This window comes from Epinephelus lanceolatus, chromosome 5 (assembly GCF_041903045.1).
Source record: "Epinephelus lanceolatus isolate andai-2023 chromosome 5, ASM4190304v1, whole genome shotgun sequence".
Lineage (NCBI taxonomy): Eukaryota > Metazoa > Chordata > Actinopteri > Perciformes > Serranidae > Epinephelus > Epinephelus lanceolatus.
The window spans coordinates 4005086-4032084 of NC_135738.1; the positions used below are offsets into that span (position 1 = coordinate 4005086).

Consider the following 26999-nt stretch of genomic DNA (forward strand, 5'->3'; position numbering starts at 1 on the left):
CTCCTCCTCCTCCTCCTCCTCCTCCTCCCCCCGTCCACGCTCACGCTCTGTTATCCATTTCTCTTTGTCAAATCAAATCCTTTTGCTGGTATCGATCCCTCCAGTAAAGTGAAATCCCACGTGATGTCAGGTCAGCGGGTGTCAGATGCTCCCTCCCTCTCTGCTGGGATGGATATCTGACTGAGTAGCCACCAACTGTCATCACTCTGCATACTGATTGAGATTTATGTGATGTGCATGTGCGTGTTTTTAAATGTGAAGGATGCCTCTCGAAGGGCTTTGCACCTACATCCATACACCTACAGCTGTCATCATACATTAACCAAATGTTAAATAACACCTTTTTTACTTTAACATACTAAAAAAATCTGTAAGAAGACTATTAGAATTTCTGTCAACAAATGTCAAGTGGTGTGTTTTAGTAAATTCAGTTTATGTTTGTGACAGTTTGTAGCTGAGGTGTCTCCGTAACAGCCTGGCTGCTCCTTCCAGGGCTCCCTCCAGGTTTCAAACTGTGAGGAGGCAAAGACACTGTGTGAGGTCGAAGAGACAGGTGCATGCCTTTGTCCTAAAAACAGCTTCAGTTATTGTAGTTTGACCTGTTTATTTAATTATTTAACCAACACAGTCAACAGTCGGAGCTGCAGCAGAAGCTGCGACAGCACAGGAAGGCAATTAAGGAGCTTAAAAACCCTCAGGGCCTGGTTACCGCAATTTGTGCCAAAATTTGTGCACTTATTTGCCGTCATAATTCAGCCAGATCTGAACATACAGACATGATGCAAATATTTTTAGACTCAGTGTGCCCTGATCTTTCAGAGGAAATTATTATCTCCAATGACCATTGAGATTATACGTCCATAAATTTGCTCAGAAAAAACGCTTCTTGAAACTGCAGAACTTGCCTGAGAAATATCGAGTTTTTAAGTTTTCTTCAGTGTCAAAGTAATGCAGTGATAGTTATCTGTGCTTCCATGGATACATTGCAAATGGAAACTGCTAATAGCTAATACGGCATACTTTTGATGTGCCTTTGTGCCAAATTGCGAGGGGGATGGGGCTTTAAAAGCCCCTGTTCATGGGGATCAGTCTAATTGCTGATGTTGGTGCAAAGGCTTAGAAGTGAACTGCAGGTAAGATGGTGCTGTGTAGTGCCACCAGGACCTCATATGAAAGGTCTTTGTGTGTGTGTGTGTGTGTGTGTGTGTGTGTGTGTTGTGATTGTTGTAGCTGATGATCTTGAGCTTCAGTTTTCACCGTACGAGCTGGAGGTGCGTTTGTTTTATGTTCCACGGTTTATTGGGTTTAAACGCCTGCTGCCACATTATCAGCTCAATGACTGATAATGTGGGAGGATGCGTGTTGAAGCGACGATGGGTTAATTGGTGTGTGTGTGTGCATGTGTGTGAATGACAGATGGGCCTCAGGATTGTTGCCATCATCCCCGGGGTCAGTGCATCCCGAGGGACGATCCACCCCCCGCTGACACACACTGACTGAGAGAGTCCTCCAGTGTTTTGGAGGCGTCCATATCTCCAGAGACCAGAGATGGATCCAAAAAGATCCCCCCCTTATACACACACACACACACACACACACACACACACACTCAGCCTATCCCGGCCCCTGATTCGCTCCTCGCTCGATGCTGTTTGTCAGCTCATCGCCACTCTGACCTAGAAAACCAAATCGAGATTTGAGTCAATGAGGAGGCACCTCAGGAGTGCAACATAAATCAGGTCGTTATCATGCAGAGAAGCTGATAGAAGATAAGTCGTTAATGCTCTGAGGTGTAATTTCTCACATTTGTACCCTGAAATTTTCTCGCGGCCGTGGTGGCACAGATTCGTGTTTGCCAGTATGTGAGAGAAGGCTCCAGGCAGTGAAAGTCTGTAAATTCAGCACAAAAATAAAAGATAAACTGAATTTAACTGGAGATGTTCCACTGTGCAGAAGCCACTTTCTCTTTTGGTGACTTTCAACTGAAGGAAGTTTCCCAGAAACTTTTTATCAACTCAGGAACTTGATGACATTTGGACCAGAGAAATGTTGAGTGGACGTAGATGCTGTCCAACAGACCAAACTCACTTATTGACCAAGTGTTAGTCCATTTTATTAGTCAAATACTCAGGATGTTTTCAGTGAAATCAAACTGTATTTAGCTTCTAAAATAATTCTACAAATCTCTGCTGTTCAAAGAAACGATTTTGAGAAAACTGTGATTACATTTTTTGTTTGCTTTTTGTTTGACACATCAGAATTTGGTCCGATTTAATGCTTAACAGTGGAACACAATTCACTTTGATTTTTGCAAACATTCTGCCACATCATGATGTATATTATGGTTTTGGGGTTTGAAATGCAAGGATGGAGTATTTTTCCTTGAAATTAATTTTAGTTTTTGGGGGGCTAAAGGTGCTAAAAACTCACGAAACTTTGCACACAGAACAAAACTGGTGCAAATACTTGATATTTCATGGGTCTCATGCTCAGGTGTGAAAAAATGGCTCAGTAGCTCCTCCTAGAAAACTCCTACGATGTACATTTCACCTACATGTACAAAGTTTTGTGTGCACATGTATCGTCCAGATGTAGAAAAGGTCTCCAGAGCCGTACCCTAAACCCAACAGGAAGTCAGCCATTTTGAATCAACTGTGCAATCTTTGGCCATTTACAGGGGTCGCACTGTAACAAACTCCTCCTACAAATTTAATTTGATTGACTTCAAATTTGTTCTGTTGAAGACCTTCAACATGAAAAGTTACGTAAAGCTTGAGTTTTAATCGCCCTGGCCCCCAACATCCACTCCCCTCCATTGTTCTTGAGCCGTCTTTTATTCTCAATATAAAACAATTTGATAACATGAGTCCAGTCTCTTTAAGGCCACTTTGTACCTTAGACTGCACATTCACAATGAAATAGATTTTAAGTTAAGCAAAAATTTAAAATTTTCTTTTATTTGTCAGGCTCTAAGCGAGTCATTTAAATTATTTTTGAGTGACTCTGTCTCTTTCTCACACATGATATTCATACTTCAAATATGTTTGAGTCAAGTATTTATACACTCTGTAGTTGCTGAGTCAAAGGGCGCCACACGGCCACGTTAAACAAAAAAACAACACCAGAGTAAAAAATAAAAACTCTCACAGAGCAAATGACACAGAACAAAGTGAATAAAAGCACTCGACATCCAAATGCCAAGTGTCCTTGAGCAAGGCGCTGAGCTCTGCTGTCACACACCTCATCCGTCACAACACATGTCAAAAAATGACAAATGTGAGCACTGCTTCAGCTTGAAGGTGGATGTTGGACCGGACAGGATGCGGTTGACGACCACGCCGCACTGACCCGACCCCATGTGACTGAAACGAGAGCCCGCGGAGGGAAAGGTCGATGTATTGATGCGACCGTCCTCCCGGCGAGCCTCGGCACAGGCGTTACTGGCAGCAGAGCGAGTGACTGACAGGAAGTGTTGATTAAAGCCCCCGGCGGCAGGAAACTGGGACCACTTATGACTATTTGCGCGATAAAATGCTTCAGCAGCTGTGATTGTGCTCCTCCAGGCTCTTTGTTTGTTCCATACATCTCCATCATATCCAGTGCAGGTGCTGTCTGCACGGCAGGGCTGCTGCCTGCGCTGGTGTGTGACTGCAGAAAGAATTTTTAATGTAAAAGCACATTTTCAGGTTGTTGAACAAAATAAAAACAGGGTCAAAATGCGTCTTATTAAATACATTGAAATATTTCCCAGAGGACATTTCCCCCACTTGTAATTACATTCTAATTGTTTGATTAGTTTCTATATTAAAACAGAACAGAGTTGTTGCATCCTTTTGTGCTTCATAGAGTTTTTGTCTCTTTTAATATCATCACAGAGAGTCTGACCTGCAGTACAAGCAAGCAACATTCTCACAGGGGTCTCGATGTCTTTCAGGCGTTTATATTGACTTTTTTCTTTTTGTTTTGAGGCTCAGTTTGACTCCAGCTAATGATTCTTTGCATTATCATTGATCTTAGTTATTGCTTCTTAATTAAAGTGTCTTAAAATGTCCAGATATGTCCTCAGTCATTAGTTCAAGGTCCACACAGTTTAAAATATTCAGTGTCATACTTGTGTTTGGTCATGTCAGCGAGGTTTGCTGTCTTCTGCAGCAGGAAACAGCACTTCAAAATAAAAGCTCTGTACCAGCAATTCACTGCACTTCGAAATAACAATCTTGACACATATGCGAGTCACTGGTGGTCCATTCCTAATTGATGCGAAACCCACTTTTGGACCACAACCCACCAGCTGGGCACCACTGCTCTATATTATTGTTCGTAATCAGTTAACCATTTCAGCAGTAGTTTTAACGTGGCCTTAAACCTAACTGTCATTGGAATCATACAGAGACTCTTGAGTGTGAGTATTTCTAGACACATATCTGTATTCCGAACACTTCTATGTCCGTATTTAGAAGCGAGTCAAGTTACAGTAAAGGCAACTGTACTTGCTTAAGATTAGTTCGTTGCCTTTGACTGAGCACTTCTAGATATATCATAACTTGTGAGACATACCTCTGCATACACAACACCACATAGGCCTACATTCTTCTGTATCTTTCTTAAAGGAATTCTAATATGCAAAATGACCATTTGAATATTAGTTACTCACCGTTCTACCTTTAATGCATGAAGAACAGGAAAACTCTATCAAATCATCCCTTTACTGACTTCTGCGGTAAAATCCAAGTCTCATTTATCCAGTTGTTTGCTCAGTGCCCAATGCATTTTCTCTGAAACATTACTCTTTAAAACGCATGATGAGTAATTGATATACAAATGGTCATTTTGCAGGTGAAGTATTTTTACAAACCAAGGACAGTTTATGTTTTCAAACTTTTGCTTTTGTCATGAGTACGTCCGCACAGAATGTAAATATTATGCAGGGAGAAGGCGACATAGGTCAGTTTTTCTACTGAGCTTTCTAATAAAGGCATCAGCCAATCATGTTGCACCTATGAGGATTATAAAACAACAACACAGAGGCCCTGTTGTCTGAAACAAGACGGCAAACTTTATTACTCCTTTCAGCCCTGTCTCACTCTGAAGTCGTGGAATACTGGCGCTTGGTCAGTGACCTCTGGTGTCAGACACCGATAAAAAAAGCCGTCCTTTCACGTTGGCATGATACGTGGGTGGTTGCTGTAATTGTTAAACAGCGCCCGGCGGCATCGGGGGAAACACAGCAAGACAACAATGTAAGTTATGGGGGCAGATGTCCAAACAGGGCAGGTGGAAGTGAGGCTGGATGGGTCCATCAACCACTGACTTTCAGTCGCGAGGCCGGTTCTGTTCTTTTTCCTAAACCCAACCACGTGCGAGACTGAATGCAAACTGTACATTTCCTGTGAAAACAGAAGTGTATTTTGGAAACAGACAATGCATGTAACAGGCTGAAGTTGACACGGCGTCCCCGGATGCATCGAGGGTACTTTGCACGTCATATTTCAACTTGGAAAGTCCATGACCAAACGTCAGTATGTGACAAGGTCGGAGTGAATGTGTTGCAGCACATACCAGATGCATTTCTTCTGTTCTTACCTTTCAAAATAAAAGCCCTCACATATACAGTGTGTAACTGTTTACCAGAGGGAACTCAGAACATTTTACTGAGGGAAACTCGAAAAATTACCTGCTGGCGAATGTATTTGCATCAAAATATTTTGATGTTGCGACTGTTGCAAATCCACATCACTACCTATATGAAAAGCTTTGATAAAAAAAAAATAAAAATTTGGGAACTTTTTCGCATTTTCATGTTGTTTATTCGTCACCGGCTGGTGTGTAAAGACTTTAGACTCAGACTTAATGAATATAAAACCACTGCTGTGATGAACAAAGCAGCTGCTGGCAGAGAGAAGAGGGAGCTGATGAAGAGTGTCCGTTTGGAACGAGACACCTATTAGACTGAGTGCGTATCACATTACGACTGTCTTTATGCTTACTGCGGGACATCACCAGGGACGTTTGAAACACAACATTGAGAGGAAGTTTCTTTTTCTCATTCCATTTTCTTAATTAGGTGTCGGGTCAGGAACAGCAGCTCCTGAGAGAGGACAGTCTTTCTCATTCTCTCAGCCTCTCCTGGGTGTTATCGTCCCTGGTTTCAAGGTTTTTCCCCCCAAACATTTCCATCTCTCTCTGAACCCCTCTGCTGTTGAACCCAAGCAGCATCTCGAGCGTCAGACACTTGAATGGAGCGCCCTCGAGCACTTCCTCCTCTTGTGATCTAATGTTTGCTTGTGTATTTTCTCCGGACATGAACGGCTCCTCTGTTTGACCCGATGATTTCTGCATCAGAGCTGGAGATTGGCAGACGGCCACCGACTCGTTATTCACACAGTCCTGAATGGAGTTAAAATGAGACACTTGAATACACGCTGCTCTTTTCTCCGCCGTGTAAAGTTTGGAGGACTTTCTGCCGAGGGCTTTCTGGGGCCCAGTTGCTAGGCTTCACTGCTCCCTCTGTCTCTCTATCTGATTTTATTTGTAGCTCCTGTCCTTCCCTCGCAGCGTTTGTCATTTCTCCACCTCTCTCATCTGTCTTCCACTTTTCCTCCACCTCCTCACTCAGCCATCCATCTCTGCTTCTCTGCAAAGACAAACTCTGTGTTTCTGGCTGCGCTCCCTGAACCCTCTCACCCACTGAGTGCAGCATGCCTGTAAAGGTTGATGCTAATAATACTGAGGTCTCACTCGGGGCCCTCCGCCACTGCTGCACTTGTAAATACTATAGTATCACTGTTGCTCCTCTTGTAAATACAATACCCCCCCCTCCAAACCAGTAGGTAAACATCTTATTTAAACCTTATTAACTGGGATTGCTGGAGGTCTCAGTTGGCTGCGCTTCACACAGTGAAACCAAAACCTGGACACGTTGAGTTTAAATCCCCTCGCCTTCAAATCTGACCTCACCTGCTCTCTGCCGGGGGACATGATGCGGCGTCTTTTACCACCTGGAAAATGCCTGGTCGGGTGCTGGGCGCTTCTCCTGTGCCTAGTCTGTGCCAGCTTTTGAGAGCGGAGACACCTGAAGCTGCTAAGCGACCGTAACCTGCATCGTATCGTAGCCGACTCACCAGAAATCCAGAGTTTGGAGCTGATCTTTTTCTAGCTGATGTTTTCAGGTTGTCCATCTGTCCACCCCATTCTCGTGAATGTGATATCTTAAGAATGCCTTGAGGGAATTTTTTTTCAAATGTGGCACAAATGTCCACTTGGACTCAATGCTGACATAATTACTATTTGGTGGTCAAAGGTCAAGGTTACTATGACCTCGTCAATCTCATTCTTGTGAGCGTGACATCTCGAGAAGGCCTCAAGTAAATGTCCTCAAATTTGGCACAAACATCCACTTGGACTCAAAGATGGACAAAAAGAATTTGGTGGTTAAAGGTCAAGGTCACTGTGACGTAGCATACATCTCATTTCATGAACACAATATCTCAAAAATGCCTTAAGGGATTTTTTTCAAATTTGGCACAAACATCTGCTTGGACTCAACACTGAACTTACTAGAATTTGGTTGTCATAGTTCAAAGGTCAAGGTAACTGTGACCTCGTTCGTCTGATTCTAGTGAATGTGCTATCTCAAGACCTATAGGGAATATCCTCAAATTTGGCACAAACATCCACTTAGACTCAAAGATGCACGAAAAGAATTTGGTGGTCAAAGGTCAAGGTCGGGGCATTGGTAGCGTTGTGGATAGTGCCGGCGCCCCATATACAGAGGTGTTGCCTCGCTGCAGCGGTCGCGGGTTCAACTCCAGCTCGCGGCCATTTGCTGTATGTCATCCCCCCACTGTCTCTCACTCCCCCATTTCACTCTCTCCTGTCAATTAAAGGCAAAAAAGCCCCCAAAAAATAATCTTTACAGAAAAAAAAAGGTCAAGGTCACTGACGTAGCATACATCTCATTTCATGAACACAATATCTCAAAAATGCCTTAAGGGAATTTTTTCAAATTTGGCACAAACGTCTGCTAGGACTCAACACTGAACTTACTACAATTTGGTTGTTGTAGTTCAAAGGTCAAGGTAACTGTGACCTTGTTCGTCTGATTCTAGTGAATGTGCTATCTCAAGACCTATAGGGAATATCCTCAAATTTGGCACAAACATCCACTTGGACTCAAAGATGCACGAAAAGAATTTGGTGGTCAAAGGTCAAGGTCGGGGCATCGGTAGCGTTGTGGATAGTGCCGGCGCCCCATATACAGAGGTGTTGCCTCGCTGCAGTGGTCGCGGGTTCAACTCCGGCTCGCGGCCATTTGCTGTATGTCATCCCCCCACTGTCTCTCACTCCCCCATTTCACTCTCTCCTGTCAATGAAAGGCAAAAAAGCCTTAGTTCTCTAAGTTATCAGTCTCCCTTGACTTGTAGTCGTGGTGATGTAAATCAGCGGACCTGGTGTCTCTGCCGACTATGATAACTGTCAAATGGTGTGTAGACGCCACCATTTTGGTGCATCATGAGTCTACGCCTGTGGATATGCTGGTCTGTAGAGATTGGTCAGGGAAAATTGAATCCCCCTCCCAGAGTGAAGCCACTGTCAGACTGTGGATGGACGTGTGACAAGTTTTCTATTCTGTCTGGTATCAGGCAGGAAGAAGCTCATTATTGGGTCTCTATTTTTGTCATTAATCAAGATAGCATAATGAATTATTATAGTTCCCTTAAATTAAGGAGTTTTTGTTCCTGTCAAATTATTGCAACAATATACAAAAACAACATACAAAATAAAATGTTTGTCTTGTGGAAGCGGTTATCTGCTCAGACTCCTGTGTGTTGTAGCGTTCCTCTGAAGCCGACCGATGGATCTATGGGATCAATAGAGCCTCAGGGGAGCTCAGCGTTCGACAGCTGATGAGATCTCAAAGGATTTAGCTGGAACCCGGGTGTTGTAATAGGATGACCCATGACCCTGAGCCTCACAACCAGGAAATATCGACAGACCTTTCCATAGCTTCAAACAGGAAGTGTAACACGCCAAGCTCAGTGAGGGGAAAGGTTTATTTAGGCATATATTGCACTCATACGCCTTGGGTATGTAGGCTCAGGGACTGTGTTGTGTTGTACAAATGTTTGTGTTTTTGTATATAGTGCTCCTTAGGGTGCACGCAGATCCCAGGGAAACGCTCTCATTCTGCTTTGCACAGAGATGTGCGGTGAAATGACAATAAACTGGACTGATTGATTGATGTCAGGATGGGTTGCTTCAGTAACAGATGAGCGATTGGAGTTTGTCGTGGTGTCACTGACAGCAGAGTTTAATCTCTGGGTTGCATTTTTTCTTTTGAATTAAGATATTTTTTACAGCAGAACAGTTGAAGAATTAAATTCACATAGCCACGTTAGATCACTTTTATTTTGAAATGTAAACGAACAAAGACAGAGGAGCAGATTACGTCACTGATAATCTTCACAAACTTTCGTCTTTATGAATGAAAAAAATCATCAACTTCCTCTAGATGAGTTGATTTAAAACAGTGAAACACTGAATTGATTCAATAAACAATTTAAATACGAGGCTAATAATAAGAGAGAATAAAGAAGCAGGATGAAATGATGATGGTGAAATGAAGTCTTTAAACTTTAAAGATGTTTCACCTCAGAAAGAAAGAAAACAGCAGCAGCACATCAGGATGAGTTCAGGCCTGTAGGATACTGCAGCACTTTAAATATCTTTTTCTTCTTGTGTGTGAGCACAGACCCAGAAATACACTTAAACATCCCCAAACCTTCGGTGTGATAAGTGATGATGGTAACGTTGATGCGAAGCGCAGCAGCCGGCTGACTGAGAGCTGTAATGGTCTCTGGATCTGTGTAAATATTTACAGGAAGATCCCGCAAGTCAGAGGGCAGTTTAAAGATGCCACCGCATCGCTCTCGACTGTTTACTCTGGAGCTTTCCAGAGGATTCCCCTCAGGTGGTGCCTTCACTGCTGCTGGGTATTTCAGCTTTATCTGCTCAGCTTAGAGCTCAGTCAGTGACAGGTATTATTTAGTATTTGTGTTTGTCATGATGCCCATGAGGTGACGCAGCTACTCTTCCTGAGGTCCACACACAAATGTAACAAAATAAGAAAAGACAGAAATTTACCACATTTATATTCATGTTACTGTACTTTGCTGTGTGATTAACTCCTACAACAGAGCATACATATTCATAGCATTTTAGTACACAGTCAAGGCTCAATATAGGTCACTGATGCACATCAATATCTAGTGCCAATATTCACCTTAGTGGTTCCAGCTTCTCCATTTTGAGGATTTGCTGTGGTTTTTTTGGGTCATAGAATTTCACAATCATATTTTTCAGGCGAGGAAAAACCCTGGAAATAGTAAAAATCATTGAAAGTTTGGGAATTTTGTTGCAGTTATACTCTGTGGATAACCTTTCACGTCATGTAACGTAACAACACATTTATTTTCTGTAGCTGCTAGACTTTCACCGATTACAATTTTTTGGGCTGATACCGATTTCCGATTTGCAGAGTGTTTGGACGGCCGATTCTGATCTCATTTTTTTCAAACCACTTTACAGCTCACAAGATATTGCAATATTTTCTATCTTTGTTTTATTAGAACATTTTAACCAAGATACAACCAGCTTTTCAATAATCATCTCAGACAAACAACAAAAACAGTGACACAGGTTAAGAAACATTTTCCTTTTTGCTCAAATATAACTTCAGGTACAGTATTAAAATAAATAAGTCAAAAAGGCATACATAAATAAAAACATAGATAAATAAAATAATAATTCTTGGTGTATAGCATTTGTGGGTAGTTTCTTTAAAAGACAAAAAAGTAAAAATATCTCCTGTGGAAAATTCACACAGGTCTTCAGGATGCGCCCGCCAGTAAGCGTGCAGACACGCGTATCTTCAGCACATGGACAAATGCCTCGTCAGTTTCAAGCGGCACAGTGCAGCAGTGAGAGCTCCGCAGTTCAGTTTAACACAGACAATTAACAACTTTCTTCTTCTCTCTTTTGATGTGTGTGTGTGAATGATTAAGGTTTCACTTCCTCACATCGCCCAAGCCGTGAGCTGCACATGTGCGTGTGTGTGCGCTGCTGATGTTACATGATGTCAATCATGCGGCGCGCCGGGAATTTGACTGGCGTTTTAAATTGGCATATTTTAGACTGACCGGCCGGTCGCAGATCATGGCCGATCACGTGAAAACCGGCCTGATTCCGAGCACTGCTGATAAATTGGTGCAAGTCAAGTAGCTGCTGTCGTAACATGTGTGTGACGTTTTGTTTGCCATCATTTAAGTTTCTGAATTTTGTCCCCACACTCTGTCTCATGTTTGCCAGCTGGCTGAAATTATGTTTGAATAGAGTGTGAATCTGATATGTTTAGAATAAATAAATAATTAAATAAATATATTATGGGTTGTTGAAAAGTCACAGAAAAGTTTTGAAATTTTGTCCATCGAAATGTGCAAAAGTTAAAAAAAATAAGTTTTTTTTTTTTATGCTCTCGTCGCAGGGGGGCTGCTAATTATGGTGGCTGATGCGAAAACGTGAATGTCCCTATCTATCCAGTGTTTGGTTTGTCTCTTCTGGGCTACTGTAGAGACATGGCGGTGCAACATGGCGATCTCTATAAACGAGGACCTGCTCCCTGTGTAGTTATAAACAGCTCATTCTGAGGTCACAAAAACACAACGATTCTTATTTTCAGGTGATAATACACCAAAGAAAACATAAATTTCTGCCAGTATATCCCTCTAAATCCTGCACACTGGACCTTTAAAGGTTGAGTGTAAGCTGAGGTGAAGAGACGAGGCTGACGTGAACACACCACAGAGACACGTGTGTATTTATTATATATTAGGAAACGAAATTTCAGCTCACAATTTTATCCCCATAATCTGTTGAAATCATTTTTAATTTCCTTTTTTCATGAATATCTTCTGCTCTTCTTTATTCTGTCTCTCTCTCTCTGTCTCTCTGTCTCTCACTCACTCACACACACACACACACACACACACACACACACACACCCCTTTCCTCTGTTTACTTTGGCCTGCTCACAGTCAGCCATCAGCATCGAGAGCTGCCTCAGTCTTCTCAGGATTCACCATCAATCTTCACACTCTGTGCTCTTCTGTGTGTGTGTGTGTGTGTGTGTGTGTGTGTTGTTTGACTCTCCGAACTCCATCTCCTTGTTTGGCAAAGCGTCTCGCAACACCTTCCCGTCGTCCGTGTGCTCTCCTCTTTGTCTCTGCTGTCTGTTCTTCAGTCTCTCACACTCTGAGCTCTTTGTCTTTTTCCTCGTCGCCTCCACGTTTCATTTAAACGTCTCTCGCCCTGTTATTAAATATTCCTCCCGCACCAACCTGCTGCTGCTGTTTGATATGAATCATGACTGTGTTTAAAGAAAACCTCCGAAATCTGCAGTTGACATTATGAAAGAGAAAACTGCTTAAAGGCAAGACAAGTTTATTTATGAGGCACATTTCAGCAACAGGTCAGTTCAAAGTGCCTCACGTACAAAGGACAGAAAAAGATTATTGAAGGGCATTTAAATGCAATTTTAAAAGGTTATCAAAGAGTCAAGAGAATAGAAAATAATAAAGAATATAAGTTACAGTGCAAAGTAAGAAATGAATAATTGTTTGATTTATTAAAAAGCAACACAAAAAGAAAAGATTTCAGCATCGATTTAACAAAACTGAGGGTTAAAGTGTTTTCTGCTGTTATGTACTTTTATTTAACAGATAAGAAACAATAAATTATGCAGACAACAAAGCCTCCATAAAGTGTCTTTTTTAGTCTTGTGTGTGATTTATCCTGGCTTCATATGAGCAGAGGAAATCTCCGCTAGTTGCTAGGCTAATTTATACAATGTAAAATGCCATAGGCTTGTGCTAATAAGGTTAGCATGTTGTAATTGTGGGGAAAATGTGTCCAAATTGTCCGTAGGTGTTAATGTGAGTGTGAATGGTTGTCTGTCTCTATGTGTCAGCCCTGTGATAGTCTGGTGACCTGTCCAGGATGTACCGTCACACACTGTCAGCTGGGATAGGCTCCAGCCCCCATGACTCCGAACAGGATAAAGCCCCGATCACACAGAAAGTGTTTTAGCAGCTGGAGGTGCATTTTCATAATTGTTTTTAATGAGAATGAAGCTTTTTGCACAATTTTTTTTGTGTTGATATGCACCTCACATTTCTGTGCTCTAGGTGCCTGCTGTTTTTGACGGAGTGCTCTGAACTCCTCAAGTTGAAAAACTTCAACTCAGAGTGGAAAACGCCCCACGTCATCTCTTTTTTGGCCATCTTTTTCCCATTGTCCAATCGGGATTTGAGAGGCGGGCCTTCTGTGGTGGTCACAACAACAAGTTTACAGTTGGTAAACAATGGAGGAGAAACTGGTGGTAGTGGTTGTTGGATACCCAGAGCTATACGGCCTGATGATAGACAGCAGGTTGTCAAACTGTCCCTGAGTCATCCTAAAATATGCCTGTAAACGTCCATGATGGAGGAGAAGCTCCTGGACCAACTGGTGGTACTCCCCATGATCCAGCCTCTTTTTTAGGGTCTCATGTACCCACGCAGATCTCTGTTTATCTGCTGACAGCCTCTCACCCTCAACCAGAGCTACAGACAGTACAGATTACTGCAGGATAAACACAAACAAAAAATGGTAGATTGATGACATGGGAAGTATAGTGTAAGGACGCAACGTTTTTTTTTTTTACCAATGGCATTCAATTTTCTTTTAAAAAAAGGCGGTGCGGTGCGCCTTGCGCTTTGCACCCTGCAAATCGCCTTTTGTGTGATTGGGGCAGTTATGGAAAATGGATGAATTAATGTTACAAAACTCAGTAATTTATGCACTAATTATGACTAAATTTCACACAAACAGGATAAAATAATGAAGTGATGACATTTAATATCCAAAAGGTCAAAGGTCAGCTTCATTGTGACATCATCATGTTTTGCATCAAACACTCAGCGTCATATCTCAGGAACAGAAGGGGAGACATTTGGTCAGATACTGAATTGGTGACTCTAATCTTGAAGCTGTGTTGATTGTGTAGATCTTCTGTGTGTGAAGCATCCATGTTTTCACTGACATGGATGGAGACTTTAACTGCAACTTGGGTGTGCGTAGGCGTACAGCCACGGAGCTGTAATTCTAGTTGTTCATTTATCTTCATAATAATTCTTCATCTCCATGTTGAAGTGTTTCCTGCAGGTTCCTGATTTATGACTGCAACAGAAATGATCCTCATCGCTCTCTCATACTCTAAAATCTGCGGCTATGTTTGTGTGGAACAGTTTCTGGTTGTTTCTGAGTCATTCCCTCTGTCACCACCTCTTATGGTCACAGGGTTTGGTCTCTGTGCAGCCGCTGTACGGCAGCCAAGTGGGTTTTGGTGTGGTATTATTTGACCATTGGATTACTGCGAGTGGTCATCTGGTTGTGGTCAGAATGATTGGGAGCAGGTCTGACAGGGCTAATGTTACAGAGGGGTTAACCGATGCCAGCAGCTTCTGCTTGGAACAGCAGTTTGGATAACAGTGGACTTTACAGCAGCTTTATCCCATTTACTAACCTGCAGGATCTGATGGAGCACCTCTGCGGCTGTTCGGGGGCTAGCACCTATCTACAGAAACCTGGCGGGGACGCTGGGAGAGTGGGAGGCTGGCAGGGAGTGAATGTGTTACTGTGGTGTCAAACAAGTGTACAGAATTAACTCTGTGGAGAGCCGTCCAACAGCAGGCCTGAATAATGAACATATTTTAACATCTTTCACCACAAACTTTTATCCTGTAGAAAAGACTTTAAGAAGCGAGCAAGACAGTGTTGTTAGGGACTGTTCCTTATTTATGAGGTAGGAGGCCTCCACATCTGCAGCATGTTCCCTTTCAAAAAAAAAAAAAAAGTTGGATATTCACATTTTGGACACATCATGTGAGACATTTGGTCAGAATTGGTGACTCTAATCTTGAAACTGTGCTGATTGTATAGATCTTCTGTGTGTGAAGCATCCATGTTTTCACTGACATGGATGGAGACTGTTGTCAGAGACACTTTACTGGCGCGTGGAGGCGTACAGCCATGAGGCGATAATCCCTAGTTATTTGTGTGTGTCACCACATGGGAATAGCGTAAACTTTCACCCAAATGCCAGCATCTGAGAACCGGGAGGAAAAGTTTGTAAGATCCGTTGTACACAAACAGTTTATATCTCAGACACCTCACTGCCTGCTCACAGATCTGTTTATTTCTGCTTTAACATCATGGCTTCATGGTGAGCAGCGTGTAGCTCTGTGAATGTGTAAAATCAATAAATATTGCCCAGTGTGTCTGATACCACTCAGTTAACGTTCATTTGGACTTTTTATTTTCCTCATATGTAGATTTGTCCGCAGCTCTCTGCCAAACGACGAGTTCACTTATTTGCTTTGTTTTTGTTGTTTGGCTGTCACGGCTATGCTGCGTTTGTGTGCTGTTTGGAAAGCTCGCCATCTTGAGCTTCCGATTCATCTGCTGAGCGTCATTCTGTTTACATTCTCCTGGAAGTCAAAGCTAGAAGATGAATGATAAACATTAGAGGCTGCAGCTGTGCAGCTCAAGAATGTTTCAGACGTGGTGGCGGTTTGCACTTCGAGTGGAGTCGAGGCTCATCGAGCTGAATTATCCACAAAAGGTAATTTGTCTGAGCGTGTGGCAGGTGCTCGGTTGAGTCCTGGTATGATACCTGGTCTGTGATACACACTTCTAACATTTTCCTCGTGCTCTCACCTCTGATCAGCTCAGAGGACTCCAGCTCCCACCTCCATCTGTCAGTGTAACCTGAGAGCAGCCGTGTCTGCCGCAGCGCTGAGTGGTTGTGGAGTCAGGCAGGCGGGCTCACAGCGGTCAGGTGCGAGTGGTGGGGGGTTCAGGGTCCACAGCTACGCTCTGATGGACCGGACTTCCTCCTGAACCACAACAGGGCAGGAGAGGGAGCTGAGGCCTGGGGCTGAGGGCGAGGCTGGGGCCGCTTACTGATGCTGCTTAGACTTAATGAAGAGTTGAAGCACGGTTGAAACTTTATTATAACCATGAATATCTGCTTTCTCTCTGGTTATCTTTTTTTTCTGATGTCAGCAGATGATTTCCTGCAGCCATTTAGGACATGAACTTTCCCTTGGCTTGTTAAAGTGCAGAAACTGAAATGTATTTTGACTTTTTCTCTTGGTATTCCCCATATTTGTGTGTATAAGTGTATTTTGGGTCTAATTCAATTGGCCAACATTTTTTGGCGACTTAACTGTCCCGAAAACACATTTTTTTAATTGCCTTCTTACCACAGATTTGTTTTCACAGTCTGCACAAATAAACACTCACATCAGGGCCCTGCTTCAGAACGCGGGTTTTGTAAAAACTCTCAGATCGTTCACCCTGAGAACTGTCTCAGTTTCAGACAGAGAAGTAACATAGGCTGCTGTCAGCTCTAGAGTGGTCTCCTCTGGTCTGAATCAGGGACTCATGTTGTTCCAAAGTTGTATAATTGCCTAGAGTTGGTTCGTGTTCTCACGGCAGCATTTACAAGAGGACCAGATCAAATGCCTTGTGTGAGAAAGCTGCTCTTGATTGGTCAGAATTTCCATGTGGGAAAAATCCAGGAAGTAAAGCAAACGTTGAAGAAGAGTACACTTGCAAGATAAATGTGACACTTTCTAATGTCACAATGGAGGGACAACTACGCAGGTTGATTTTAGCGCTGCTCATCGTGGACTATATTGCTGTCATTGTTCATTTTAGTCAAACCATACAGTTTGAAAACGAGGCGCGGCTCCAACTAGAAAACAATGTTTTGATGCATTGGATGTGCTGAATGTGCATATTAAGGCAGTACAGGAGGAGGTGCACATTAATAATCCTCCAGGACTGTAACATGCTCATGTTTAACCCAAACAATGTGTCATGTGACTGCAGTTGCTTCACATCCAGGTCGGAACACCTTCTCACCACAAACCAACCGCACCAGAGTTCCTTTGTATCCAGACTGAGACCACCTCTTCAAGAAGGTCTCAGTCCGGTTGTTTTGCTGTGTTCACACCTGAGTGTGATTGCTGTGTTCACACTTGCCCAAACGAACCGCACTGAGGGGGAAAACAAACTTGAGTTTGATTGAACTGAACCAAACAGGGCAGGTGTGAAAGTTCCAGAGACTGAAGAAACAATCCCAAAATGAAAGCTCTCATTTTACCTGTGACTCACACAACCGTGCACCATGTACACACTGCAGGTGCAACTGAAAGAGTACATTCTGCGGCACATCCTCTTCATGAACGGTCTGCATCCATCACATCTTCAATGTAGTTCTGCTGTGAGAATGTTTTCACCCTAATTTTAACTTTATTGTTGCTTATATAGTCATTAATATCTGAATGGAGAAAACAAGTTTTCAGAAGCTTTAAAATGCAGCAGCGTCTCCTCGTCACACATCATCACAATCTGTGTCTTAATTAGCTGTGAGCGTTTTTTCCCTCTTTGATTGTCTCATTTGAATGATTTAAGAGTCCTGGAGGGATTAAAACAGCGAGAAAATAAGTTCAGAAAATAACACGATTTCTAGGAACAGAAATATGTTTTGGTTTTTTTGTTCCTTTAATCTTCTCACACTTGTTAAGATAATCTTAGTGGGTTTTCCAAATTCGGTCATATGAGTAAGATATGAGAATAAGTGCTGTTTAAAATCAGCTGTCACAGTGCTTCCTTAGTACTGGTTGTTAATGCTGTATTATACAATGCGGCATATCACACTGGTATGTAGAGTGTGTACAGCTTTCCAGTTCACTGTGATTTATGATCTGAATGGAGTCAAAATCGATGTGTCTGATTCACATATTAAACAAGTTAAATCATGTTTTCTCCTCTCCTCTCTTTGTCTGCAGGCTCAGAGGAAGGAGGTGTTTCTCCAAGAGCGATATGGTCACTACAGTCTGACCGACCCCTTCCTGGCACTTCAGAGGGACTTTGAATGTGGGGTCCCTGGAGGAGACAAGGAGCGGCGGCCCCTAGGCTCCAGCCCCATCTCCGTCCTGGAGGCCGTCATGGCCCACTGCAGGAAGATGCAGGAACGCATGTCGGCCCAGCTGGCCGCCGCCGAGAGCCGCCAGAAAAGGGTAAGACACCCAGGAGGAGGAGGGGGAGGGGGAGGGGGGTTTCTATTAGTGGATGTTATTTGAGTCGGGAACAAAAGACAAGTTCACACATTGAAAGGGAACGGTCATTAGCCTGGTGATTACGCTGTGCTTGAAATGTCTTTTACCCTTTGTGTCAGTTGAAACTGACACACACTGCAGGTTCAGACGGGGGCACACAGCAGCCAGAGTTTGGCCTGCTCAGTCTGACTAGTTGTGATGCTCAGAGTCCGATACGGGCTGGGCTGGTCGGCATGAAAAAATCATGTTGTGTGTGGTGTTTCTAAATCTAAATGTTTGCCTTCTGATCCAGTTACTGCATCACTCTCATCATGATTATTACAAACATACATTTAATAATCCATCATTTTCTCCTCATTGACCAGCAGTCCTCATCAGGGTCCATCAGTGGACTAGTCTCCTGCATGTTTCTGATATGAATGTAATCATTAACTGATATATTTTGGTGGTTTGAGTTGAAGGTGTGAGAAAGAATAGTATCAGTAACATTGTTAACACTGTGCTACATTACAGAGAAATACAAACCGTACTAATGAACCTTCATTAATATAGGCCTATATTTTATCTCCAAGTGCACGTCACACACTGAGCGAGCCGCCTGTTAATGACGCTGTGGGCTAATGGGCATGTAGCTACTTCCATGTTTCACATGATACGTCATGTTTGTAGTCGACCAATGAAGATGAGTTTACATATCACCTTGGGTTCGTCCTTCACCTTCTCAAAATGATCCCACACTTTTGATTTCCTGCCCGACATGTTATTAACTAGCCTGTGGAATAACCGCAGGTACCAGCCCTGGAAATTAACCTGACTCCTGTCTGACTGCTGAGCGTGGACACTTCCTGTGTCTGTCCTTTCAAATTAAGGTTTGGATTTATTTTGACAAGGTGCAGCTCATAATTTCACGAGTTTCATGTTTTGTTTTTTTATGTTTCAGTGCAGAGCCACAGCTCAGCTGAAGTTTTATCCCCTCCAGCTCTCTCTGCAGACTTTATCCTTGTTGCTTCTTGTACCTTCGTCCACATCTCATCCATATGTAGCATTTTTTTCCTTCTTTGCCTTTTTCATGCAAATTTCAATATAAATAAACAAGACAAGAACTTGTGTTCTCACAGGACTCTCACCATAGCTTACCATCCACCTGCTTGTCTTCGTCATGTCCTCAGAGAGACATAAACAAGGCAGTGACTTGTGCTTTTGTAGCATTTTGGAGGTTAGCCATCTGCCTGTTAAACTCTTAATAAGTTACACCCAACCCTGTGGCTACATTAAAGATGTGAGAGATGCAGACTGTTAGCGTAGTGGCTGCTGCAGCACCACGCCTCCACTATAATCAGTAAAACTGGCCTCAGCAGGCATGAGAGCAGTGTGTAAGTGATGCACATGCGACACGAAGATCTGCTATACAAATGTAAAAACAGGCCTTGTCTTCTATTTATATTTTTTATGTGCGGTGTACACGGCCCTCTCACACAGCAATGGGTCCTTAAAGGAGCAATAAGCGAAATTCATCATTTCTAGATTGAAGGAATTTAAAAATCGCTATGTGAAGAACTAGAGGTGTAATTTCATCTGGAGTATAGCATGACCTCACACACCCTCTCTCTGTGTTGATCTCCAGCCTATTGTTTACAAGCCGGTCCGGCTGTGTGTTCATGTACGTTCATGTGAATCCCCCCCTCCTCCTCCTCTCGTAGCCCTTGGCCCTCCCTCCCTATAAAAGGCTACAGCCAGTCAGCAATTGCACAGAGATCCACAGATCCGCTGCCTCTCCCACTTTAACCTCAATAACAATCCGGAGCTAGCTGGGAGCGGCTGGCGAGGCATTAGCCGCAGCATGACCGGAGGGAAGCACAGCCAGTTAGCCTCCGCTAGCTTCCCAGCTAGCCCCGGCTCTCTGTTTGGATCCAACCGGAGCACCAAGCCCTGGTTTGTTATTCAGGTTGATGTGGGAAGAAGCAGCGGGTTTATCGGGCAGCTGAGTGAAGCTGGGTGAAGTGGAGGCTGCGGAGGAAACACTGGGATGGGTTAATGTCTGGAGCTTGAGCAGCCCGCCAGGCTGCCTGCTTGGCTAAAACATCGCTCTCACTCACGCAGAAGAGTAGGAACGTTAGCGTTAGCTCCCGGTGTTAGCACTAGCTGAGTCAGCTGCCACTGGCTACTGGAGTAACTTACAGCTATGGAGCGCTTCTACCAGCTCTTCTAGTCACTGAGCCTCACCTCCATCTCAGCAAATATATTACATTTATTACAGGTACCATCATCATTGAAGTAGGCAGGGGAATAGCTAAACACAGCAGAGACCGAGACATCACTAACTGATAGACGAGGCGAGTGGGGGGTGGAGAGCAGAGGTAGAGGGAGGAGTGGCTCATGACACACTTTGTTTTGGTCTACAGGCAGTGCACAACAGCAAACCTAGTGGTGAAACGATTTTGCTTTTTGCCCCTTTAAGTGTCTATTTCTTTGTTTTCATCTCTGTGCCAGCGATAGACGTGACTGTTGGCTTTATGGTTTTGGATTGTCTGTCTGACTGATTGTGAACTCGATATCTCAAAAACATATCAAGGGAATTTCTTTAATTTGGCACAAATGTCCACCTGGACTCAACGATGAACTGGTTTTTATGGTCACTGTGACCTTGTCTGTCTTATTGTCATGAACGCGATATCTCAAGAACACTGTGAGGGATTTTCTTCAAAGGTTGCCTCTCACAGACATGTCTCTCACCAGAGCTTACCTGTCCTCCTGCTTGTCCTCTTTATGACTTCAGAAGGTCGATATGTGCTCCTTTCTGGCTGTCCAAACTTAAGATGCAAATGTGTGCTCAGTCTTTGTAGGTTTAACTCCAAGTCCAGCCTATGTGAGTGAGCATGGTTGGAGCATGTTTAACAGTAACAGTAGCCCTTTTTAAACAGGAGTTGTGCAAATTTGCAGGAAAGCCCAATCAGTCTTTTTTCAGCATTGGCAGTATAAAAACAAAATCAGGGAGTGCAGCAAAATGCCACTTGCCTACTTTTGTTTATACAGAATGTGCCTTTTTCGGGGCAATGGGGGGCGTGAGCAAGTAACAAAACGTGTAGCTCAGCGTGTGACATAAACAGTGACGTGGGAGGGAAGCCGCGGCTGGTCAGTCCTTCGGTGATTCTCTCGTAAGTCGGCCCGTTCTTCACCGTCCCCGTCATCTGACGGTTAATGGCCTCTTCGTTTGCGAGGACAAGGAGGGCGCACAATTCCTTGTCTCCTCAGTTGCTCATCTTTACAGTGTCTGTCAGGTTTGTGTTTCCCTCTTGCTACTAGCTGCTCGCTAATTCCTGCTATCAGCTGTTTCCTGTTTATCCACCGCCAGTGGCTCGCACGTGCAGCGTCATCAACAGCTCCTCCCACAAGTCAACAACAGCCCCTCCCGTTGCAGAAGGCCGCCTCGGTCTGTTTAAACTAAAAGGGTTCCACCAATATGTCTACCCTACGAGGGGGAAAATTGGGCGCCATTCCGGCTCTTTGAGTATAAACACTCGCAGCTGTAAAAGGGGCTAGAGAAAAACGTTCTACTTAAAATTTTGGTTTTGATTTTGTAAATTTAGCATTTAAAAACAAACCGCAGTCTGATGTAGGAAAACAAAAAGGGTCTTTGAAATAGACTTACACAATATTAATTTATTCAAAGCCATAAAGAAGCAAATTTTCTCTGACTACCTTCAGTTGGTACCTAATTTACTGGTGAACATTAATCCCATACTGGCCAGTACTCATTGATCTCTTGGTGCAGAAGAGGGCTGGCAGCGGTTTTAAAAACTGTTTCCAGGGGGAGGTGGCTAAAGCCTGCAGGAAATGTCGCTAAATGTTGCTAGATGTCACATGCTTATTTGCATATCTATGACCTCTTGACGTAATATAATACATACATACATTCTACAAGATTTTGAAAAATATGAATAAACCAAACTGATTGTAACTTGCTTTATCATTAGTTATTTTTTTTACAAGCTGCTTCTCAGTGTGCGTCAGAGTCTACCTCTAATATTAAAAAACTTTTACATGAGGTGATGCAGCAGTCGGCCTTGAGCCACTTGTTCTTTGATGGCGGTTTTTTAGTGTGTGTGGGCCTTTAAGGGCCAACAAATCTAGCAAGACAGTTGGCAACACTGGCTTGCAGGAATCTAGTCATTAGTTTTTGAGGTATCACGTTATGAACTGGAGTTAAATTTTTAACTTTAAAATCACCATATTAATAGGAATGTGCAGACCAGCTTCAGTGGGAGTCCTTTTAACAGCTGTTGGGATTCTCCTCTCTGTGTCGGACCAACGTCACCGTCCTCAGAGCCGCACAGCTACAGCACACTTACACTCTACCAAATGCATCGTTTATGACCTTGTGTTTATATACGTGGAGTTTAATTGCTGTGAGTCAGATTGAATGAAGGTAAATAAAAGAAGTGTGTTTACATCAGCATATGCGGAGGAGAGACTTCTTCTGTTTGACCACAGATTGTGTTTATTTACACACGACTCAAATATCTGCAGCTGAAATCCTCCAGAGGAAGAAAACTGTACGCCTGTCTGTGGGTATTCATGTAGTCGTGTATATTTGAATTTGTGAGATACGAGGGAAAACAGTGTGCGTATGCTGTGTGTGAACTTAATTCCTATTTTCTGGTGTGTCATTTCTATTTGTGATGGTTGACTGTGTGTGTTTACGAGTGTGTGTGTCAGTCCCAGGTCTCTTTAGGATTATGTGGCCCTGATTAACTGGGCAGCCAGATGTCTGCTGTGGGCCTGTCCCACTTCTCTCTGTCCCCCGCTCTGTCGTGAGGAATATGGATGTGTGAAAGTGTTTGGATGATACGCTGGCAGAATGAATGTGGGTGAGTAATAAAGAAAATACTGTGTGAATGTGTGTGTGTGTGTGTTTGTGTCCTGTCCCTGAACTGTGTTATAATAACAGAGATGATATAGTTTAAATGGAACCTTTAACCACACAAACACACACACAGATGAAGAGGAGGAGGAGGAGGAGGAGGAGGTATGGAAGAAGGAAGGGAGAGGTAGGAAGTGGTATGTTTTGACAGGAAAGCTGGTTAAATAGATTTCAGGGCTGTGGTTCAGTGTGTGTTTGGTTTCATCCATCAAGTGTGAATGTAAAATATCTCCGTTTTTATTTCAGTGAGTTTTGGCCCGGTTGTGACCACGTGCTTTCACTTCTGTTGGGCACCGATAATAAAATGTTTTTGTTATTGTAGTTTGGGCAATAAAAAATCGTCTAGTTTCTCAGAAAGCTATTTCCGTTTGCACAGTACCAGGGCCTAGGGGTGAGTCCGTGTACACGTTTACACATTTACACGTGTTTGAGATCATAAACGGTTATGAAAAATTAGTACACGAAAAACGTTAGGGGGAGGGCGCTGATACTAATTGTTGACTAGCTGTGATAGACTGTGAATATGACAAGAAATGGTGTGAGACCGGGTTTGGCAACAGGTCAGTAGCCTATGTGCTCCGTTCTATTAAAATGGCGTGGTTTGCCAGTGGGCTACAAGGAGTACCGGGCCATCAAATCACAGTGTCCGCAGTGAGAGGACACGGAATAGTTTGCGCTTTTACGCATGGGTCGGTGGTGAAGTGGCGCACATGACTCGTGCTACGGACGGACAGATGAGCCACGTATCTCGGTGCCGCTTAAAAACAGGTAATACATCTGGCTACATCTTTCCCACATCAAATATCCGTGATCGCCTAGACCCGCGTGCGTAAAAGCGCACACAATAACGTGTCCTCTCACCGCGGATGCTGTGATTTGGATCAGGATGGCGGACCGTCGGAATGGCGATATTTCGGTGTGGCGGCCTGTAACTGTTGGTTAAATGGCCCGTTTGGTTGGTATTCGGATAACTGGGGCTTTACTGGTATAATGCAATAGCACCACCCAGCGGTGAAACCCGTGTACACGAAAAAAATGACCCACTGTAAATGTTTCGAGATTTTTGTACACAAACACACCACTACCAGGGCCTGAATGCAGCTATCATCGTTATTATTCATACACGCTCTCAGTGGATATCGGCCTCCGCCGGGTTGTCCCTTGTCACTGATTTTACTTGTCATATTCATGGACAGGGTCTCAAGGTGCAGTCAGAGGGAGGAAGGGTCTGATTTGGGGACCTCAGAATTATGTCTCTGCTTTTTGCAGATGATGTGGTTCTGTTGGCTTCATCACACAGTGACCTCCAGCACGCACTGGGGTGGTTTGTAGCTGAGTGTGAAGCGGTTGGGATGACAGTCCTCCAAATCTGAGGCCATGGTTCTCTGCCGGAGAACAGTGGATTGGGAGAGAGTTACTGCCCCAAGCGAAGGAGTTTAAGTATCCTGGGGTCTTGTTCATGACTGAGGGTAGAATGGAGCGTGAGATGGATCGGCAATTTGTGATGAGTATAGCGGCACTGTGAGGTGTAAGTGACAGGCGAAGACGATTGATAACCGAAACTCTGTGGTTTGGAGTTTAGTTTCTCTCCTGCGTCCTGTTTGGACTTTAACTATTGGCTTTAATTTAATGTTTCATGTTCGCTATCAGCCGTATTAGAAGTTGTGTGAAGTTGCTCCTCAAAAACTCAACATTTCCTTATTTTGCTGCTTCACAACAAAAGTTTTTACATAACAAAATAAGGCGGGACTTTTATTGTGAAGAATCTACAGGAAATGAAATGTGTTTATCACTGAATTAGTGGAACTTTGTTAGTGGCTTTTCTACAATGAAGACAAGTCTAATAATACTGCAGGGAGGAAGAGAAAAAGCAGAAACAGCCACAGTGAGATGTTGATGGAGAGCTGCAGACAACAGGCTCTTACTGCACCTCTGCAAACAGCTCACCTCCAACAGGTGAACTTCTTTTACCTGCCCTGCTGTGGAAAAACACATGCAGCCAAAATAACAGGGGACTTATTCAGCCATTCAGCCTCAAAATAACGAGATACTAATTTGTGTCCCTAACGCCCAGTCCTAATTAATAATAACAAAATTTATGCACCGTTTACGGTATCTTACTGTACAAATTATAAAAAATACTGTGCGGTTGTATGTGTGAGTTACAGCTATTGTCAGTTTGAGCTTGTTCATAATAATAATGATGATAATAATAATACATTTTATTTATAGAGCGCTTTTCAAAAACTCAAAGACACTTTACAGGCAGAAGAAAAAGTGCAGGGAAATACAGTCAAGAGTGCAAAACATCAGACAAAAGAGGAAAAATTACAGACAGGAGTGCATTAGTTATAGACAAAGCTGTAGACAAATAAGGGTGCTGACATTACAAAGTTAGGTGGGTATAAGGGAAGAGCAAGAAAAAAGTAGGATGGATTAAATTTGCAAGTTAAATGCAGAACGGAACAGGTATGTTGTTTAAAAAGGTCCAGACTTCACCTGAAAATCTTCTTTTCTAGTTCTTCTCTAACCACTGTCATCAGTGAACAGAAACACAGCCACGCCGGACGACTCTGACCTTTAGAGGTTTTGCCTCATTTGACCCTGAAGATTCGCAGAAAAGGAGAAGCAGCCACCACAAAACAACGGTTTACCCTCTTTAGCGCAGAATGGATCCCCATGTCACCACTGATTGCACAGTTGTACCTAACTTGTCAACCTCAGGTCATGAACCCGTCACGCAGGGATAAATGGTTGTGGTGGAACCTTTAAAATGACCAGTGACACGACAACAAACCGACGCAGCTAAAGGACACATGCTCCGTGCTCTCAGAGGGATCCTCTGGTTGCTGGGTAGAGTGAATCTCACCCGGATTGTCTGTGCTATCTTTATCCCCTCCATCCGTTTCCACTCTTGTCGTTCTCCTGTGAGTAAGCTGTTGAATTATCCATGAGGTCTTAGGCAAGCCGAAGGCAGGCAGGCAGGCAGTTATACGTAACACACTGTGAATGGGTTTATGGGCATAATGAAGACACCCCCCACTCCTTCTTCTCCTCCATGAATCAGTCATGAAGTTAGAAGAAGCCCCCCCCCCCTTCCTCAAACAACACTCCCAACAGTGACAGAGACACACTGTATTTGTTAGGTTTTGTGGGTAAACATGCTGCCAGAGTGTTGGGAGGCTGAATTTGGAAGCAAGGTCACGGCCGCCGGTGCTGAAATTCCTTTTTCTTAAAATAGTCCTCAGGCCTCCTCCTTCACTTCCTCCTTCTCTCATCCTCCATCTCTCCACAGTGAGCTGCTTTATTCTGCCGCCATGTGACCTCGTACCTCGGCGCCGCAGCTCCTCAGGTGTACGGATAAACCTTTAAGGGAAACATTTTACTTTGTAAGCGCTTTTCATTAAAGCAGTGGGGGATCTCAGGTCCAGGAAACGCCGCTGCTACCTGAGGTGCCTACAAGGTATCGCCACAAAAATGAGTTTAATATCATTATTATTTCATTCTGTAGATGATGGCAGAATGAGCCTGTTCATATGGATGACACACTGCTATGGTTGTAACTGCACACATGCACAGTAAAGAAGGTCAGCCTCCTCATTATGCTGCATTAAATCATGTCAAACAAAGAAAACAGTCTCACAAGAAGTTTCTCTGAATGCAAAGCAGGATTCTAACTCTGCAATGACGCCTTGTTGCTGCAGGTTTGCCACAGTACAGGAGGATTAGGTTAGAATACCTTGTAGTGTTGTGCTCAGTTAACTGCTTACCCTGCAGGAGTCAGGGTTGTAAAATCCTGCCTCAAAGAAAATAAACAGCAGGGTGATGTCGTGCTGGCGGTCTGGATAGGGCCT

The 26999-nt window shown here is 43.5% G+C and overlaps 1 protein-coding gene across 1 annotated transcript in view; it reads left to right on the forward strand.

Annotated features, from left to right (window-relative positions):
- cttnbp2 (cortactin binding protein 2) overlaps positions 1-26999 on the forward strand; it is a 154865-nt gene that overhangs the window by 57135 nt on the left and 70731 nt on the right. Inside the window, exon 3 of the mRNA XM_078167624.1 lies at positions 17955-18185. Within this exon, the coding sequence (XP_078023750.1) occupies positions 17955-18185 (231 nt within the window). The remainder of the gene's footprint in view (positions 1-17954; positions 18186-26999) is intronic.